Below are 22,197 nucleotides of genomic sequence, written 5' to 3'. Positions count from 1 at the left end.
AAAGGGAATCGAGCTCAGGTCGCCGTGATGAGCAACTTGGTGCTATGTGTTGGCACACTAACCAATCTTTCTCTATGTGTTTTTATCATAGGGCTGAGTGACCCAAGAGTAGCTTTCACCTGAGGGAGGACCACCGCCCCCTCGTTCCCATCATCCCTTGAGCCCCCAGTCTGAAGCCGCCATGGCACCACGCAAACGCGGAGGTGGAGGTCATGGCGCATCCTTTTTCTTCTGCTGCTTCCAGAGCAGCGATCACCCGGAGATCACCTACCGTCTGCGGGAGGACTTCGCCCTGCAGACTATGGAGCCCGCGCTGCCCATTCCAAGCTACGATGAGCTGGATGCCATGTTCTCTGAGCTGGTGGTAAGTACAAACTTTTAACATGCATGTGCAACTTTATATCTGCTCAGTTCTTTTAGTAAAAAAAAAAAAACTATAATTATAATGCTTTGCTTCTTAGACTTTACACACCTGAAACCTGTCTATAGCACTTTTTCACTGCTGCTCTTATAGTTGTGTAAATTGCTTCCTTGTCCTTATTTGTAAGTCGCTTTGGATAAAAGCGTCTGCTAAATGACTAAATGTAAATGTAAAGTAAAGATCCTTAAATCTTACAGTATAGGGCTGGGAGTCAGTACCAAAAAAGATGTATTCCTTAATTCAGAGGCATTGGCAAATGAGAGTACAAACTTGGGAAATATATTGTTTTACATTATGAATGCAGCCATCAATGTCAACATTATTAGGGGCCAAGCATCAAAGGTGCTTCTCCTTCTCCTTCTCTGGGAGTCTATGGCAGCCCTATGAACCGATTGCGGCATTTGTGCAAATTTTGGCACACTGATAGAGGACAATCTGATCTTCAAACACAACAAATTTGAACTGTTTAACTCAAATTCTCTAGCACCACCGCTTGTTCAAATTTCGCTTATGTTTATCTTTATAACTTTTGAACCGAACGAGCTATGAGCTTCCTATGATTCCTTGGCTCAAGCTGATTCAAATGTACCCTATGACGTCATTTTTCATCACAAAATTTTTTTCACTATTTTGATTTTTTTTTTTGGAAAACCTATTTGAACTAACTTGTCCTAGGCCGTTTGTCCGATTTTTCACCAAAAGTGAATCACATGATCTTCAGACTATGTTGACCAAAAGTTATGGAATTCAAATTGATTAGACGAATTGTTTTCGATTAACAATTTTTTTATAATAATATTTTCTGGGTTTTCAGCTTTAATAGACAGGACAGTAGAGAGTATTGACAGAAAAGCATGGGGAGCAGAGAGAGGGTAAGGATCAGCATAGGATTGTGAGGCGGAATCGAACTCGGGTCGCCGTAAGCACCGGAGTGCATGTGTCGACGCACTAACCACTACACCACTGGCGCTGACTTCGATTAACAATTTTACCGTAGAGCTTGCGAAATTTGACTTAAGGTGTTGTCTTCATAACGCATTGACGTATTCACACCAAACATGTTATCACAAACATGGTCTGAAGTGAGCAGCAGCGTTTCGGCGAATTGCCCCCTAGTGGTCAGGAGGTACAAAAAATGGCATTTTTGCTTATAACTTCTCAACCCTTTGTCCAAAATTCATATTGGTTGCTGGACTGCTTGGCCTCGATATTTGCTGCTTGCAGCTATATTTAAATGAACATTATTTTTGTTACTAAGCTATAGCAGTTTTGTGCGTGTATAATATACTAATTTGTGTTTTACAAAATACTGTTGTTACCCGCATACAATAGTAATTTAAAGTAAATACTTTATTGTTTTTGAAGCATGCTGTAGTAAAGTATTTGAATCATCTGTTTTGGTATTTCTTACTGTGGTAATACAACTATATTAATATATAAAAAGTACCTAATACTGTACTAAGTTTTCTACAACTGTATATTATACTACAATACCACACAGTTTGCTGTAGTATAAACCTAAAGGAAAGTACATTATTTATTACAGTATTACAGACAATAGAGTTTATCTGTTCACTGTAGTTATGCTGTTGCATTCATAAGCAAAGCATTGTAAATAACAATTTAATATACAGTTTAATACACTTTACTATAAACTACCTGACGAAAGCCTCGTCGCCGATCCCAGTTGTAGGAGCAACAAATAATAACTTGACTTCTAGTTGATCGTCTGGAAAAGTGGCAGAAGGTAGATTTTTCCACTGAATCATCTGTTAAACTGCATTCCAGTCATCACAAATACTTCACAAGACCTATTGGAACCCGCATGAACCCAAGATTCTTATAGAAATAAATCAAGTTTGGTGAAGGAAAAATCATAGTTTGGGGTTACATTCAGTATGGGGCGTGTGACAGATCTGCAGAGTGGATGGCAGCATCAACAGCCTGAGGTATCAAGACATTTGGGCTGCTCATTACATTACAAACCACAGGAGAGGGCGAATTCTTCAGCAGGATAGCGCTCCGTCTCATACTTCAGCCTCCACATCAAAGTTCCTGAAAGCAAAGAAGGTCAAGGTGCTCCAGGATTGGCCAGTCCAGTCACCAGATATGCATATTATTGAGCATGTCTGGGGTAAGATGAAGGAGGAGGCATTGAAGATGAATCTTGATAAACTTGATGAACGCTTTCTTTGCCATTCCAGATGACTTTATTAATAAGTGATTTGAGTCATTGCAGAGATGTATGGATGCAGTCCTCCAAGCTCATGGGTGTCATACACAATATTAATTCTTTTTCCACTGCACCATGATTTTATAATCTATACTGTACATTATTTCTGTTAAGTGACAAGACTTTTGTCTAAGCAAAGTCAGACCGTACTCTCCTAATTAAAGTTATATTTTATTTTGGTAATATAAGCACAATCTAGAGGCCTTTGCCTTTCATATAAGCCACTTCTAAAACCAAATGATCAACGAGAAGTCAAGTTATTATTTGTTGTTCCTAAAACATGGATAGACAACAAGACTTTTGTCAGGTAGTGTAGTATGGTTCAACAATACAGTAGTATTTACTACAAATTAATATAGTATTTTTTTTAAATCTGGGAAGGCAAAGTGAGGTTGTGATTGTATGTGTTTATACTGTATGCGGTTAACCTGAACTTAATGCAGTTTTGAACATTTAAATTTTGCCATTTACTTAATTAGAATGACTGTTTTTGAAGAGATTATCGAATGTTTGGTAAATGTTTGTCAGGTTCTGGTGATAAACAATACTCCAATGTTAAAAGCAGAACTGTGTTGTTTGTACAGATTTTATTTCGAAGCAGGATTTAAAAAAATGAATAAATTCTATAAATGTCTTTGAACTTTATTGTGATCGTTTTCAACATCAACTGACATTTTAGGCCAAATTGCCCAGCCCTAGATACAGGAAGAGCTAATTACAGAATTAACCAAACCATTATTTTCCATATGCCCCTTTCCTCCTTATTTGTGCTCTAATTCAGTGTAATTAAAGAGCTGTAATTGATCCGTCAAGTGTGTTGTCTTTAATCCTTGCTTGAATAGCAATAGCAGCACTGCTCTCTCTCGTCTCCTCCTCCATCTCTGCCAGCTTCCACTTTGCACATCAATGGGTCCCATTGAGCAGCCTTGTGTCTTGGACTGCAGTGCAGAGTAATTGCTTGTTTTAGGTCTGACCCACTCTTAACCTCTCTCTCCCTGTACTTGGGTTCGAATAGATGTACAACACAAAGCAGCAGCAGTTGCTCTCTTTTCACAGAACGATTTCATGCTCTCAGCACGCGCCGTTCTGGCAAGTTATTGTTGAATTTGTAAACCGGTGTTGCGTAACTGGCTACCTGCCTGCTTATTCGCATGGATTACATGAAAAGTAATAGCACGCTTTAGTAGAAGATACCTGGGTAATTATTTGAAATGCCGTAGCTGACATTTATTCTGTTTATTTGGAGGTTATTATGGAGATTTTGGTCAGAGCTTGGCAACGTCTTCTTAGAGATTCATCATATTCAGCACACTGGGGACATTAGAATTACAAAAATATCATTAGAACAAAGGGGCTTTTCAGGATGAAATGAAAATAATGAGGTACACGAGGGGAGTTTCCATGTGATTTAGCCATGCTATATCTTTTTAATGGGATTAGATAGGTATTTTCTGTTACAATGGGGCCCAGATGTGACATTTGAGTCTCCGTTGGAATTATTACATTATTATCCATTTATGGCAAAGAATTAAATGGATAGTTCTCCCAGAAATGAAAGTTCTGTAATTGTTTAATCATTTACCTCATGTTTTTCCAAACCGGCATGACTTCAATTTGTCTACTGAGCACAAAAGTGTTTTTTCATTTACGGACTGTACAGTAATATATCCCAAAATGATTTATGTTGGTCTGAATCTTTTATGGCCAGTTGTTTGGTGTATCCCTAGACAGCAAGTTTATTGCAACACAGGCTCATTGTGGATATGTACACTCGACCACATTTCTAATGGGCGCAAATTATGTAGGTACATCTGGCTAGGCCTGCCAATTCTGGCTAAAATGCTTAAAATCAAGATCACAATTTTCTTACGATTCTGTAGATGTAGAATAAAGGTTAATATGAGTAGGCCATTATTATTATTATGTTATTTCTCAAACATATGGTAAAACATCAATAATAATATTAGGCCTATGTGGAAGTCTACTGTTAATAAAAATGCAAAATTTTATATAGACTTTGAATGGTGGACATGAACAGATTTAAATTTGTCCTAGGCTGTTAATTCATAGTAAAGTGATGACATCAGAATACAAGAATTCATTATTGTAAAGTTGAATTATTGTGTTTGAGACATCCGCTTGAAATCTGTCATTGACAACATTATTAGATAAACATTATTAATAACTGGTAAAATGAGACTTTTGGCATTATCAGATTCAACATAGGCTAGAGTAGTTAGACTGAATCAGTAAACATTTATTTTTACTTTGTGTTCGCTATGAAAGAAAAAAAAACATATCAAATGCTTGTCGTAATCATAACTCTAAAATGAGGTTTGATCATTTAAATGATGTGCGCACTTTCGGTTTCACTTTCACTGCCGAGTGCGGTTCATGTCATGGCCGCTGTCACTTTGATAAATGAAAACGTACAAGCAAATCATACTTCTTGCGTGCAACAAGCTAAACATTATTTATAACTTTATTACCTGTTACTCAGAGCCTATGCAGGTTCTGTTTGCTACAGTAAACATCATTGGAGGGCACGCGCACGTCCACAGTGCACCAGCTAATGCGTGATTTTACAGCTGCTAATACGTCATTAAGTGCGAAATGACCATTTTGGGTGAGTAATACCTTATAAATACAGTATGTGACACTTTTAACAGCATTTGGAGATGTCCATGTTGCTGAGCAACGTATATAAAACAAATGTGAAGACTCGTGCGACCGCCTTTACGCTTCTCTCCTGACCTTGAAAATATAATTGGCTGAATTGTAGAAAAGCTGAATTAAGATTGTGTGTAGGGTCGAATCGATTTTCGATTAATCATGCAGCACTCTGTCTGGCTGCATTTCATCTTTAAAACAAACACTACGGGGCGGTGTGATCCCCTCAACAGCTTCTGTTCAATTTAGCGCTACCAGCTGACTGTTTACCTCTATATGGACAGCTTTTTTGGTTTGACCAGTTTACCCAGTAGCTCACTTTATATGTTGGTGGACTTGGGATTGACTGTTATAATGGGGTTTAAGTCCAGCGAAGAACAGTTTCAGAAACCAGGTAAAACAAAAGCCAAATTAAATAAATAAATAAACAACAGACTGAAAACGTGGTGAAATCACGCAGCCACGACGGCTTTTCTTTTTCGGTTCGGTTATGGGGAGGGGTGTTTGGGACAGTCGGTCAGTCATTCAGTCGACTGAAAGCTGGCTTCGCCGGCTGAAATGTATATTGCGCCCTCTGGTGTATTTACGTGAGTAGAGGACGCGCGAGAGGAAATTATGATCATCAAAAAGCATACACAGTGGTCTCTGATGTATTTGCAAAAACAAAAACTGCGAGCAGACGTACCTCCGGTTATGTATTTCACTGTGCCCAGAAATGTAGACCTGAATACGTATCCACAATGAGCCTGGGTTGGTTTATTTCCAGGCTTTATTTTCATTTTCACTTCATAGATATGAATAATACTGTATATTAATTCGGTAGACCGCTATAGTGTAAGCTGTATAATAATTGATCTCTTTTACAAATGTAAACTCTTTTAATAATTAATGTAATCTGTGAGTTACCCTCCTGTATTCTCCATTATAGTACCCATTTATTTTATTCAGGAGTTGATTTGACAACTCAATGACTCGCTATAGTGTACACAATGGAGCGCTTATGATCTACAGTGGACGTTTTCCTCTGAAAGGATTGGCATAGTGCAGTAGAGCATTGACAGATTGATTCACACTGCCCAGGCTTTAATGTTTGTTCTGTGATAGAGTGTGGGGCTTGATGTGGCATGTTGAGTTCAGATAAGGCGAGGTGTGGTTTTCTGCATGAATGGAACATCCTGGTTGTAGTCTGGCTGCCCTTGACTGTAATGAGACTCTGCGCGTGTATGTTCTTTATGCTGGGGGATGTCTAGACTTCTGCTGACTGTGCAGCTCATTTCCGCTAAAGGCTGGGGGATTCACAGGAAGACTAGAGATGGAAGAGACACCAGGCCGGATGAGAGGAACAGCAGCTCATCCTCTCTCCTGCATCCCTGTGGAGCATCAGGGACATCACTGTCACCAGGAGCTGCCAGACAGGAAGCCATTACCAGTTTTGGCAGGCAGATCTCTGTGTAGCGTTACATGCAGCGGTTTACAGTGAGAGATGCATGCTGAGAGGCCTCTTTATTAGGTTCTGCCGCTGAAGTGGACAGGATGATGGTGGATCCATTCATTGAATGGTTCAGATGGTATAGTTAAATTAAATTAGCTTTGACAGATGAAGCTTAGTGCTTTTCCACTGTCAATATCTGCAGGCTATTGTGTAGGTTTTTCATATGATTGCCTTTGAGAACTGTGTGGAATCGGACTCTATCCAACATTTTGGCATGAGAGTAGTGCACACTAAAAAGGACACCAAAGACTGCTATCTCTAGCATCAATTGCTTGTGCATAGATAGCACAGATCTCACTTGATTGTCTCTAGTACACTCCCTGCTAAAGCTCACTCCCATCCAGGTCATGGCACCAGTGTAACTCCTTTAGTTCCACTCTCCAAGCCCCAAGCACCAAGCAGGTTTTGAAAAGGCATTTCTGGCAGGAAAGGAGCGTGAAGTGAAAAGGATGCTAAAGCCATACCCTTGAGTACACCTTTTAATTCCAGAGGAGTGAGATTTAACTGCACAGCTAATACTAGCTGACCTGCTTTGCACTCACTCCCATCCGGGTCATGGCACCAATTTAACACCTCCACTTCTACTAGTACCAATCCGAGCAAGATTTGAGCTGTCATTTACAACATATGAGTCAGGGACACTCACAAGGTCTAGAGGCTCAAGCATCTACTAGATCAGTGGTGTCAAATTCAGTTCCTGGAGGGTCGCTGTCCTGCACAGTTTAGTTCCAACCCTGCTTCAACACACTTACCTGTAGGTTTCAAACAAGCCCAAAGAACTCAATTAGTTTGATCAGTTGTGTTTAATTCGAGTTGGAACTAAACTGTGCAAAGCTACGGTCCCCCAGGAACTGAGTTTGACAGCTGTGTACTAGATCACCTTTACACCCACACCCACTAATCCTCCCTCCAACCCAAGTAGTGGAACCAGTGCAACCCTTGCAGTTTTCGCCCTGCTCCAAGCAAGATTCGAACAGGCATTTCTGGCATGGGAGTTAAGTGCATTAGATCTAAATAGGCTAATGGTTTACGGAAAACTTGAATTAGCTGGCCACCTTAACACTTACGTCCCTAAGTGAGGTTTGCTCATGTAGGTCTTACTAGCTTTCTCTATGTTCAACCGCACAACCCAAATCTCACTCTTATCCGGGTCACGGCACCAATATAACCCCATCCTTTCTAGTCACCCCACTCCTGTTAGGATTTAAACCAGATTTTTAGATTTGGCATGAGGAGGAACCACTAACAAGGATACTAAAGACCGTAGCCTCTAGCATCACTGCATCATGTATTTTTTGAGGCCAGGAAAATTAGGTTTGCTCATATAGTTCTTATTAAGCGGCCTTATTCACAATTAACTACATAATTTTACATTTTAAAGGGATAGTTAAAATTAAATAAAAAATTTTATCATCATTTACTCACCCATTCTAGTTCCAAACATGTTTAGCTTCCTTTCTTCTGGAACACATATATTTTGAAAAAGCTGGAAACCTGTAACCATTGACTTCCATAGTATTTGTTTTCCACTATGGAAGTCAATGGTTATAGATTTTCAGCTTTCTTCAAAATAACTTCTGAAGTATGAATAAAGAAATTCAGGTTTGGAACCACTTGAGGGTGAGTACTCTGTAAGAAATGCTGGGTTATTTAAACAGAAATTTGGTAAAATATGGACTAACCTAAACATTGGGTTAAATTTGGTCCTATTAATTTAACTGAAAAAATTTACATCAAGAATTAGGTTAAAATAACTCATTTTTAGAGTATAAATAGTGATTAAATTTTCATTTTTGGGTGAACTATCCCTTTTAAGCCTATTTTAAACTGTTTATATATGATTTTTTAGCAAATGATTTTATATAGGTCCATCACTTCTTTGGAGTACTGTACACTATGAATATAGAGTCTTATGACTGTCTCCAGAGAACAACAGAATGCTTTGTAAAGGGCCATTATGAGGGACAAAACCCTCATGTCACAAAATTTATGATTATACACAGATTTAGTTATGTATTTAGGTCAATTCATTTATGTTCTATATGCATTGTATGAATGATTTTGTTTGTGTGACTGCACAAGTGGGAAATCACTGTGGAAAAAATCAGTGCGCTTGGGACTCCCATGTTGAGAGCAGCACACTAACAAACAAACCAAGACTTTCTTTGTGAAAGTCTACACCCACTGCTAAGGACCAACCACAACACAGTGATTGTTGTGGTGTACTGCCATTTCAAGCACAAAACAAAGGGAAATTACAAGTGGCAGAAGTATATATATGTAGGACTTTCATTGCCAAAGCCACTGGCTGTTCATTCGTCAGTTGTTCAGTGTTTACAACCAGTAATAGGCACAATTATTGTCCACTGGATCTTCATCTGCATTGGCATTGAATTAGAGAATAGGAATTTTTCAAGCTTTAAAATGGTAAAATTGGAATGCAGATGTGATTTAAAACATGTCTTGTTTGAATTATATATATAAATCATATATCTATAATTATTTTTTTCCCAAAGTAAATATACATATAGTATTTAAGGTGTCATTTACAGGCATTTTATATTAAGAAAATAATGAATATAAAACACCCACCACAATGAGGTGCAAGACATGTATGGCGGATTTGTTGCTATTTTCAGACCAGCGCAACCCATATTTTCCCATTTTGTGCCACATTGTTTAAATTGCAAATCCATTTGCACCACTTTGTGGACTCATAGGTTTTCTGGTCTATAAAGGAGGTGTATTAAGGTGCATTGTTGGCTCGTTGCGATTTTCAGGAACTGAAATAGACTGCGCTATTGACCAAGTAAAAGCTGGTCTAAAGTCCAGCGCCGATCGCTTTAGTTATGTGCCTATACAGGTCCAAATGCTTACACATTGCTTAATACACACACAATTTTAATCCTTGAATTTTTTTCATATGTAAAGATATTTGTGTATTGCTTAATACACACAGCATTTATTAAGTATTAAATAAAAAGTATTACTAATTTCCTACATAAATATAAAAACCACTGCCTCCATGCATCATCTTGGGGCTTTTTTTTCAGTTTATTCATGACAGTTTGCTTTTGTATAATGTTATTTTTATTAGCAGTATTATTTATTATATGCACATTTCTATTTGTTTTAGTAAAAACAAGTTTAGATTTGTCCACCTGTTGGGTTTTGGAGACGTATGCATCGCTATATGGGGCATAAGAATAGGACGTGTGTTTGGATATAACTCTAACCACACTTTGTTATTATTGTTCAATTATTTATTTGCTGGAAATTAGAACTGAATTTAGAAATAGTTTTGAAACAAATCTTTGTACTTAACAAACAAAATTAAATATGTAGGCTGATGTATTTCTTCAGTTGAGTGCATACAACAGTTTCCTTATCAACAAAAGTATGGCTGAATGGAGGAGCCTCATTCTTTATCTTCACTGCAGATGGTCTGTTAAACGGTTTTCTCGCTAGTAAAGCGTTCAGTTTTTCCACTTAAAAAGTTCGCCATGTAAATAGCAAATGTGCCATGGCGTGATGCAACTGTCTCTTAAAGGAAATGGAAGATGAGACTCTGATTGGTTTTAGGGTTGGGCGATGTTGACCAATTTGGGATTATAAAATGTCTAATGTAAAACATGGACGATGGCATTGTCGTCATAGGTGTCAGTGAATTAATTATTCATGAATAATTTATTTATTCATAACAAATTAATTATTTGTAGCCTACCTTTACACGTACCTGGCCCACATGGTCTGTTTTACCCATAGCCAAATCATAAATAAATAAAGATAAGTTACACACAAATTACCACCTGTCAATCCCTTTTTCCATGGGACTCTGGCATGATTAGGCAGAGTGATCTGTGTCGTTATAATGGCGTCGACAGACTTTGTTGGTAAAAAAAGGTGCACAACCAACAGGAACTAACCAAAAGTATCTGAGGTTTTCGCTAAAATTACTAAGTACGAAAGTGAAAGATTGAAGCAGTGTACTGACGCTGTGACATGTTACCTGATAGAGTGAAAAGACAGAAGAGTCGTTAGATAGAGACAAGACGAATTAAATATTAAGTTTAACAACTATAGTGAGATGCGATCCAGCGGTACATCCTTGATAAACTGTCTGACATGCACTACCCAAAGCATCCGCTAAGCTGGAGCTCAGACGAGCGCATGACAGTATGTGTGTGTGTGTGTGTGTGTGTGTGTGTGTGTGTGTGTGTGTGTGTGTGTGTGTGTGTGTGTGTGGCAACGTGATGTGCGTTTTCAGCATGTGGTACTCGTATAGTGTGGATGGAGGGCTGTTCAGAAATGCCAGTGTGGACGTGGATGGTTTTCATTCTAGAGGCTCATTTCAATCTTTCATTCTGCCATTTTAAAACTAAAATGTATTAGTGTAAACGGGGCTTAAGTGTGTATTTTTTGCGAGCAGGTTCGCGAAAGGGGGCAGGGCGGAGGAGCGCGATGCTGGCTGAGCATCGTGATGTCTATCGGCCATCATGATGGACGACGGCATCGTCTATCAACCCAACCCTAATTGGTTTAATGCACGTTATGCTCAAAACAAACCCATAACTCATTAAGAGAATAAGCACAACCCTGTTAGACCACGCGCCAGGGTGCAAAGCGTATTTTTCCATCCTTAAAACAGCAAAAGTGTATTCAGACACACCCTTAATGCTTTTGCGCTATGTGCTTTAGACTTTGAGCCTACATCATTAAAATAGAGCTCATATTGCTATTGCAATAACTATAGTTAAATTGTTTATTGGGACTATATACCTATAATTTTACAAATGTAGCCCTAATTATTTTTCAATTCAAATGCATTTATAATCAAGAATTACTGAACACTATATAATAGCACTTACTTACCCAAATGTATATTTAATCTGACTATAAAACAAGAAATGGCATTCTCATCTGCTTTCATTAACTGAAATATATTAGGTGTAACTTTTATTCATATCCTTTGCTTTTTTCAAATTTACATCAAGTGAAGTTTAAGTCAACTTTGATTTATTATTGCCCCAGCCATAGTATCTGCAGTGCAAATCACCACTCACTCTGTCTTCTATCGCCAACATTTTCTTTTCTTTCTGTCAATGTCGTCGCTGCTAGAGGATGGGAGGAAGTATTTGTGGCTGAAGAGAAAGTAAAAAAAAAAACATTCAGTGGTTTCCACATGCTGTTATCTTTGGTTTGTGGCTGGGTATTGACCCTGCCTCCAGGGATTTACAGTTTGTTTTTGCCATGTCCAGGTTCAAAAATATCTAATCTTTTTCCCCTCTTTCTGTCTCCCTTTTTATTTCATTTCAGGATGAGCTGGACCTCACAGAGAAGCACAGAGAGGCCATGTTTGCCTTACCCGCAGAAAAGAAATGGCAGATTTACTGCAGCAAGAAGAAGGTTAGACCTGTTTAACATTAGGTCAATGTGTGTGCGTGTGTGTGTGTGTTTTACCCTGTCATCCTCAGTTGAAAGTTCATTGCACCAGATTACACTGTCATACTGTCAGAATGGCGCTTAAACATCTCATATATCAAGGTGCTTAACACAGTCACAGCTCTGTCTGAAAGACGCAGGGTTTGGAGCTAATGCCTCTTATCTTTGCTTGCTCTGCTTTTAAAAAACGAGCTAATCTATGAAACGTTTCCATTCGTCTTTTCTTTATCAATTAAGTGTCAGCTGTGATTTTGGATGACTGGATGTGTTAAAGACAAGTTGAAGAGCCTTTCTCTTTGGTATGATCTTAGCAGATGCTTTCTTACCAGGGGGGGGGCGGAGAGCTTGGCGGTGTTTCAGTCAGCCTGTTTCTTTAGGCGTTACTTTTATCAACATCTGAAAAATGGTGATTCACACCTCAGGGATATGAGAAGGTGTTTTTTGTTTGGGAAATGCTCTGCTTTACTTATGTATAAAAACATTTTGATCTATTTATTTATTTACTTAATTTAGTTTCATGTTGTTTTATTTATTTCTATTTTTCATCTTTGCATTTGTTTTGATTTTATTTTTTAAATTTTGTCTTGCTTTTGTTATTTTGTTCTTGTTTTTAATGCACGTCTGTATTCATTTAAAACTGTTAAACAAACCATTTTTAGAATTTTTAGTTTTATTCATTTTGTGTTTTGTTTTGATTGATGTTTTGTTTTTAATTTTGCTTGGTTTCATGTTTTGTTTTAATTTTTAGCAACACTTTACAGTTTGGGACATGTAGTGATTATTGTGTTTACTAACATGAGCAAACAATAAACAGTGCTTGAACAGCATTTGTTATAGTTCAACCAGTGTTGAACTATAATACTAGAAGTAGTGACGTTACTAGCTTAACTACATTTCTCAGTAGCTTGGCAGCAAAATCGCTACTTTCTAAATGAAGTAGCTTTTCAGTAGCAAAACTATTATTTTAAGCAAGTAGCGCAGTATCTTCAACACAAGCTACATTTGCTGATCACGGATCATTAAGTGATGCTACCGTCACTCACAGAGCTGTAAAGCCGGTGTCTGGCCGATGAATTCTTCTTCTTCTTCGTGTTTTACGGTGGTCGAGGTTACTGCCACCTCTCGCTCCGGTTGATAAAAAGATGACTGTAGAGGAATTATTTCTGAAGCAGGACCATACCTCGAAGCACATGCCTTAAAGTTAATTCTGATGCTGTGCTCTTGTTAGAGTTGAATTGTTTTTTCAAATGTATTCACTCTTTGTTCTGCAAATGTGCCCAAGTGCATTTACAGGAAAAAATTATTTGGTAGTTTAATGTAAATATAGTATTTTATTCATTCATTAATTTTCTTTTCGGCTTAGTCCCTTTATTAATCTGCGGTCGCCACAGCAGATTAAATGGGAAACTTATCCAGCACATGTTTCACACAGCGGATGCCCTTCCAGCTGCAACCCATCGCTGGGAAACATCCATACACACTCATACACTACGTACAATTTAGCCTACCCAATTTACCTGTACCGCATGTGTATGTATATATATATATTTATATATAATATAATTTTTCTTCTTTATTTTGATCTTTAGGGATTAATCCAAAAGAAGGTTGCTTAACTTTTTCTCTCTCTCAGATTTCACTCACTGAAGAATCTAACATGTAGCTCACTCAGGACATGTGTTAGGGCTTCCCCTACCATAATACACCTAAAACACACACTGCCGAAAAACTTGTTGCAGGAAAACGTTTTCTCTCGTTAACTGCAGGAAAAGTTCAGCGAAATCATTTATCGATTTCATGATGAACATCGTAATACCAGCCGTATATATCAAGCACAAATAATGTCCTTCAATTCGGTCACGTCCAGCGGCTGTCATCCGCTGTACTTGTTAACAGTAGTTAATGCAATCTGAGGTAACATGAACTAACAATGAACTACTGTATTTTGATCCTAACATTAAGAAACACACTTTATTAAATGTTTTGTTCATTGTTTGTATGTGTTAGTAAAAACATTAACTAATTACATACAACAAATGTTTGTTTCTTTAGGGAATAAAATCTGGTTATGAAAGAAATCAAAATACAAAACTGTGATCAGCAAATGAATATAGTGACAAATTTGACATACTGACAAAGTAACCTTCAACATGTAGAGTTCACCAACTTCAAGCAAAAAGTTTCAGAAATGATTGCTTTGCAATGGGAACAAAGGAATTTACTGGGTCCATGTTGAATTTTGCACATTTGCCATAATGCAAGTTCAACACATGGGTCTGCCTTTCCCGCCGCTTTATCCTGTCAGTATCCTCTGCCGTAATGTTTTGTTAACAAGCAAATCCTGTTTTATGAAACCACACTTATTCATTTATACTGGCCTTGGCTGCATGTTTGGGAATGCAGGATACGGCGAGGCCAAGTCATACTATTTATCCTCAGAGTGCAGAGAAACACCAATGTGGATCTGAGTTCATTAATGACATCAGACCCTCCATGATGCCACAAACATTAGTCCTGCCAAGGTGTTCTTCTGATGTGAATCCATGTGTTATCTCAGGACAGTGTGGGTGGTCAGTGGTTACCTGGCAGAGCTGTGACAGCGATACAGTCAGGGTGATAGAAAGCACACTGAGGTGACAAAGTCCTACAGGTCTATAAACTCATGGCGCTTTGTTTGTTCTTGGTTAAATGTTCGCACTAAAGCGTAAAGACCCAATCAAACCCAGGCAGTAGCTGTGCCTGAAACCTGCTATTGTTTACTGGATTTTAGGGGTGTGAACCTACATTGGTCTCATGGTTCGGTTCGGTTACGATTTTCATGAATTAAGTTCAATTCGATATCTTGGTCACAGTGCATTGACAATGCTTTCCATAAACAATTTTTAGATTTAATTAGCTACACAATAATTTTGTATTAAAATTTGTTCATTCATTCATTTTCTTTTCGGCTTAGTCTCTTTATTAATCTGGGGTCGCCACAGCAGAATGAACCGCCAACTTATCCAGCACATGTTTTACGCAGCAGATGCCCTTCCAGCTGTAACCCATCCCTGGGAAACACCCATACACACTCATACACTACGGACAATTTAACCTACCCAATTCACCTGTACCACATGTCTTTGGATTGTGGGAGAAACCGGAGCACCCGGAGGAAACCCACGTGAATGCAGGGAGAACATGCAAACTCCACATAGAAATGCCAGCTGACCCAGCCGAGGCTCAAACCAGCGACCTTCTTGCTGTGAGGCGACAGCACAACCTACTGCGCCACGGCGTCGCCATATTAAAATGTTTAATTTACATATATATTATTTGTAAAACATTTTGTCCTTTAATACAAGCAGGCAGATATATGTACAGTACCTTTAATTTTACCTGCTCCAAGCAAACACTCATGCACAGAACAACATGAGCATTTATAGCAAATAAACAAATGTAAATATTATCCCGCTCGCTTTTTGAGCATTGTTGAGCGAGTTTTTAAACGCTTGTGATTGATCACGCATTCAAAATAAAACGCTGCGATTGGCTTTAACGTTCTCAGGCACTGTTCAGCAAGCACAGTGACAAGGGCACTGATGTTAAACGGCTGCGGCAACGAGCTGATCCATCATAGACGGCGGCGCAGTGAAAAAAACTCTGCAGACACGCTCATGTCTGGATCCACAAGTAACGTTATAGTTGTATCAGCCGAGAGAGGAGATAAAACATTACCTCACGAACACGCCGAGAGTTTACAGCGTTCATTTATTCATAGCTGGGTTCTGGTGTACTTCCCTGTCAGGTAAAGACTGTCCAGCAAACTCAGACTCACGGTTTCCTCCCTCGCCATAGCAAGCTACAACCATGAAACCCTTTTGTGATAAATGACTTCAGTACTTAATAACCGGTTATGATTATTACTGAACTGATACCTAATTATTTGCATCTCCATCTTGGTGCATTGAAGAAACAATTAATTTTAACACCCCTACTTGAGTGTCATGGTGGCGCAGTGGGTAGCACGATCACCCCACAGCAAGAAGGTCGCTGGTTCGAGCCCTGGCTGTGCCAGTTGGCCTTTATGTGTGGAGTTTGCATGTTCTCCTCGTGTTTGCATGGGTTTCCTCCGGGTGCTTCGATTTCCCCCACAAGTCCAAAGACATGCACAATTGACCTTTTTTTCAATGCAGAAGTGTGCCGATTAGCTGCCTGTGGGAGAAATGACTAGGAATAATAATACGCAGAAGATGGTCCAACTACTGCTCTAAAAACAAGTGTTTGCATGATTATTCATATAATAAGAAAATATCAGTTTGCAACATCAAGCAGCAGAACATATGCTGGATAAGTTGGCGGTTCATTCCGCTGTGGCGACCCCTGATTAATAAAGGGACTAAGCCGAAAGGAAAATGAATGAATGAATGAAGCCCTACTCGATTTAAAAGTGAAACCCGTTGCCTAAGTTGTCATTTCCCACTAAAAATTGTATCCCACCGTTTTGAGCTTTCAGACAAATTAGTTTTTTTCAAACATACTCAGTGGTTTGTCTGATTTTTACAAACACTGGTTCAGATCTACAGACTGTCCTGAAAAACCTTTCTTAATGGAATGCTACAATTGTTTTTGTCACTTAAAATTAACCGTGGCTGCAAAGTTCCTTGATTATTACGCTGGAATGAGAGTGTAGTTCTTAGCCACATTGACTTAGAAAATAGCAACTTTTAATTGTAACTACAGATTAGTCAAGCTTTAAATTGGTAAATTATTAATTTTTTTCTTTTAAAATCGAGATGCTAATGGTTTAATCTGATTAAATGATTTAAGTTGAGCTAAGCTAAAATTGTAAAAACAAGAATAGTAAAACTCAACTGTTTAACGTTAAGGTACTTGTAAAATTAGTCTGTTTAGGGATGCACCAAAATAAAAATTCAGGGACAAAACTGAAACTTATAGATGCGCTTTCCTGAAAACTAAAGCTGAAAGTGATTTGTAATAGTTATTTATTATTTTATCAAACAGTATGAAGCCATTTTGTAAGACTCAATTAAACTTAATAACTTAAATTATACTGATTTACAAAATAAACACAAACCATTATAGTAACCACATTTTATTGCCAGTAAAATTGTATTGAAAGTGAATGAGTCAAGAGTAGGGCCAGACGGAATCTGCGGACGTTTTTTGCTATTTCTGCTGAGAATTTTGGTATAAAAACTGCGGATTTCTGCGAATTTATTTTGGGAGTATCAAAACTAAAACCTTAACTTGTGAAATAAAAAAATATTATCTTTTTAGCTTTTATTTAATGTTTAAAATGCAAATCCAATTAGATTCAGTTTATTTGGTAATCAAAGCAAGTCTCTCATATAATAATATATCTACTAAAAGATAAAATATTACTGTACAAACTGCATTGTACATAAATCAGATGAACATTTTCATATTAGTCAATAATATTACTGAAATTAATTTGAAAAGTGAATAAATATAGATTTACACACATTTACTCAAGTAAATAAACAGAATTAATGATGGGCTAAAAATCTGCCGAATTCTGCGGAAATCTGTGGAAAATCTGCGGAATTCTGCGCGCGCAGATTCCATGTGAGCCTAGTCAAGAGGCATCAATTTACCAGCGACAGCAGGACAAGTGTATAGTTCTGGTGATCATATGCAGCGCATGCATAGATAAGTATGCATGTACATAAGCAGAATATTCGCATTTTGAACTTTCACGCTCTGCTCTGCTGCTTTTGGCTTTGGCCGTTGCAGTAACAATACACCCTTGCATGGGACAAGCCATAGAAATTAATGAGTTTTTTGCACATTCAGTTTGATGCCACTGCACATCATCCAATGTCTATGGCTGGATGTAGAGTGAAGCTAGCACTGAACATTGCTTGGCAGTGTGACACAGCAGTTTTTGGTGACAGAAAATTTGGTATATACATATTTAATTGCATTATGTAAAATAAATACTGTGCATGCTAATCGGACAAGGATCACCTAAATTCTGGACTCTATATGACCTCTGAGGTTGTCTAGAAATATGATATATAGATTTTTTTTATTATTATTTCAGCTTCAGCACATTAAAGGTAAAGGAATCTCCACATGCTTGATATACCGTATTGTAATGCATTAAAAGAAAGCACCCCACTGGGATTTCCTTATCCATGAGTTATAATGCTTCAAAGGATGATATTGGTTACAGGTCGACCATCTGTCTGGCCATGATATCTTTTCTCATATAGCCACATATATGCTGTGTCCCAATTACAGACCCATTTACTCATTGTCAAGGGACACTAAGCTGAAAGAGGGCATGATGCGAAGTAGGGCGCTAGAAACTGACTCGTTTTAGTGGATTTTTTGTAAATGTTTTGTAAATGACCTGCTTTCTGACCTGATCCCAGTTTTTGGAAGCGCATCAGAGCCGATCGGGATGCCGTTTCTGTGTTTTGATAAGTGTCTTTCAGCCACATTTAATTTCGCTCTACTTGCATCAGGAGGTCAAGCTCCACGATTCAACACATGGAACCAATGAAGAAGATTTAAGACGGCGAGCGGATGGATGAGATTAAGGAAGAGTTTGTCTGTCGTGAGATGCCCGTGGCTCTGCAGACTCAGCACAGTGCCCGTCCTGGGACTAGTAAAACAGGGGCTTGGCGCTCTTCCCCAGGGCTTGGGTCTGGGAGAGGAGGGTGGAAGGATAAGGGAAGCAGTGGTTGGTCCAAAGCAAACAGGAAGGCCTCCATTTGCAGGTGCAGATTATGTTATCTGCAAGGACTGGGGGGCTTTTGATGGGTCTGTCAACCCTGGGAAACTGGCGGGTTGTAGCCTTCAACTTCTCTTTCATTGCCTTTTTCATTCCATGTGTCAGTAAAAAGCAGATGGAAGGCCTAAAATGCACTCTAAGCACAAAAATGACAGTAAAAATTGGTGTTGCAAATTATATGAAATGCTGTTGCTCGCCAGTTGGCTCAAAACTTTTCTTTCTTGAAATAAATTGTGAGAATGTGATATGTTTTTCACATAAACAGCTCATGTTAAGAGTGTTTTCATTGTTTTGGAGCTGCTCAAGTTGTTTTAAATGCTTCTCCATGCTGTACGAGTTATATTTGTACTCTCTTTTGAAAACATATGCATCCTTGTGTGAATGGTTTAATGTTAAAGTAAAAGTAAAGTGAAAAACTTACTTTAATGTTAATTTTGTAATTTAACTGTTGTTTAATTATAACAATGACAGAAATAATAACAATAAAATAAATAATAATAATATTAATATTAATAATAATAATAACAAAATAATTTATTAATTATTTAGTAAGATTGTTTGCTTATTTATTTTAATTTCATTAATTAATTTTCTTTTCGGCTTAGTCCCTTTATTAATCAGGGGTCGCCACAGTGGAATGAACTGCCAACTTATCCAGCATATGTTTTACGCAGTGGATGCTCTTCCAGCTGCAACCTAACACTGGGAAGCACCGGGGCTCGAACCAGTGACCTTCTTGCTGTGAGGCGTTCGTGCTACCCACTGCGCCACCATGACGCCCATTTATTTTAATGTGTTTATCTTATTTAAAATATATATAATGCATAAGCAATTCATCATCATTCGAAAAAACGTCTCCATTCGTGAAGTTTAATATATTAAACTAATTTCGAGAGGAGTATGCGCTCATGATTGACCCAGCTGGCTCATATTAGCTAATCACGATCCTCCAATCAAAGGATCCTTAGTTCCTATATATATATCCTCTTTTTCTCTCTACAACAATCTTCATCTTGAAGAAACCCCCCTCCTCCCCTTCTTCCACCTTTATCCAGAATAGGTGGCTCGGTGGCCCAGCAACCAGCAAGAATTCCAATGGGTCTAGCTCCTTGCTGGAACGTTTGGCGTTTCTGCGCGGAGCTGGCACGTTCTCCCTTTGTCTGCGTGGGTTCCCCCCGGGTTCCCTGGTTTCCTCTCAAAGCCTAAATACGCTCTACATTTTAGACCAAATAAACCTAAGTCTTTTTACTAGATGTCTCACTCTCAGGAAGTTCACCTTGGCCTTAGCTGCGGGGGAGTTTTGAGATCGTCCTGAGCTCAATCTTCCCTCGCCCCGCAAAGGGAGGGAGCCCTGGACTCGAGGATCCCTTGAGCTCAGCGCTCTCTCCTGGGACAGCATGCCAAACAAGCTTTCGTGAGTCATGAGTCAAGTGTGAACTCTTGAACCTCCTTTGGGTAATACGGCTTACACAAGTTACTGAAACATTACATATGACCAGGGGCGTAGCGGACATTTTAATAGTGGGTAGGACAGCTGAATAAGATCCAAAAGTTCATAAAGTTATTAATTTACTTTTTCTAAATGGTCTGTCTCTAAAAGTGAGGGGGACGTACCCCATCCCTCATTATAAGAAGTATCATGTTTATATAAATGCTATAAATGAGGAGGACTTCTCTTCTCCTGAATCCTGGGTCTGAATGCAGACAGCAGATATCTTTTCCTATCTATTTCAACCTTTAGCCATGCCGGTAATCAGGAGGATTTTCAACATGTGTGAACAAAGCAGCACGGATATAGGCAATGTGTCTGAATAGTAACAAACTCCACCATTCTTTAATTCTCATACAGCTCTGCTGACAAAAATGCTTGCTGCATGCAAACAGGTTGGCTGCATTAGTGGCCTGAACAGGATCGCAGGAAAAGCCATGCCTTAAACTCTGGATCATGGAAACAAACATACAGTATATAAGCCTTCATGAACGGCTAAACAGTGCGTGCCATGCACTGTCTCACAGCTTGGCTGGTCTATGGTACAGTATGTCCAGCCTGATCTCATGAGAAAACGTAAGTATTTTACGTTTTGTCAGTTTAGTGGCTAATTCGTATGAATTAAAAAAGGAGGCGTGGCACCTAACCCCACCCCTAAACCCAACAGTCATTGGGGGATGAGCAAATTGTACGAAAATGTATGAATTAGATCGTACGAATTCATACGAATTAGCCAATAAATCAAAAAGTTACGAACTGCTGTGAGATTGTCTTGGTATGTTCATATTAGTCTGTCATCAAAAAGCAAGTGCAGTCATGAATAATTAAGAAGCAGGGTCTAAAAATTATTTTAATCCCGGAAAATGAAATTATCTGACAAAAGCTCCAAATGATCGATTTTCCCCACAATTAAAGTTAAAAAAAGTTTAAAGTTTAATTTAGCTTAAACAGGTGCTAACATTGTCTTAACTGATGCTCAACACTCACAAATCTGTTAAAATTTAAAAAAGAAAAGTAATTCTTAAGGTTTTTCTACTTATACAATGTATAATTCAATAAAACATTCTTATTTGAAATAGAAACCTTTTAGTACAGCTTTTATTGTCGCTTTTATTTAATTTAATAACAAAAATAAAAGTATTGTTTCAAAAATATTCTTAACACCACACTTCTGAGTGCCAATGCTTAATGGTAATAATCTGCTAATATTTATACAAATAGTTCGACTAAAGGCATGTTCTAGAGACATTTGTGTGAAGCTAATAGTGGAGTCGCATGTTTACACTACTTTAGGATCAGACTTCAGAGCACTGATCGATCCTTATCATTCAGAGCTGCTAAACCGGTTGCAATCTGATCACAGGTTCAACAATGACCTCAATAAGCTGAGTCATAAACGACTGTCTGTCTGTCTCTCTGTATGATGGAGAACAAAACAGAAAAAGTAGAGTTTATTGCTTGAGTAGATCAGGCTATCCTAAAGCTGACATTTCCCCCAAACTCTCCTGCATTTAATTTTTCATAGTTTTTTTAGGATAGAAGGTGTCATCATGAAGATTCACATTTTCTTTGATCTGATTCGATAAAAGTAAAAACACTTTATAAAAAGACAGCAAACTCATATTCCAGATAAAACAGCAGCCATTTGGAGTTAGGCATTTCAAAACAAATATTTTGTGTTATTCAG

At 38.3% G+C, this 22,197-nt stretch overlaps 1 protein-coding gene across 1 annotated transcript in view; it reads left to right on the top strand.

Moving 5' to 3' along the window:
* daam1b (dishevelled associated activator of morphogenesis 1b) overlaps positions 1-22,197 on the top strand; it is a 103,144-nt gene that overhangs the window by 28,624 nt on the left and 52,323 nt on the right. Inside the window, exons 2-3 of the mRNA XM_056481503.1 lie at positions 92-364; positions 12,133-12,222. Of these exons, the coding sequence (XP_056337478.1) occupies positions 182-364; positions 12,133-12,222 (273 nt within the window). The 5' untranslated portion in view covers positions 92-181. The remainder of the gene's footprint in view (positions 1-91; positions 365-12,132; positions 12,223-22,197) is intronic.

Source organism: Danio aesculapii, chromosome 20, assembly GCF_903798145.1.
Source record: "Danio aesculapii chromosome 20, fDanAes4.1, whole genome shotgun sequence".
NCBI classification, from domain to species: Eukaryota; Metazoa; Chordata; class Actinopteri; order Cypriniformes; family Danionidae; genus Danio; species Danio aesculapii.
The sequence above is the reverse complement of the archived record's forward strand: the minus strand, read 5'-3'. Positions and strand labels throughout refer to the sequence as shown.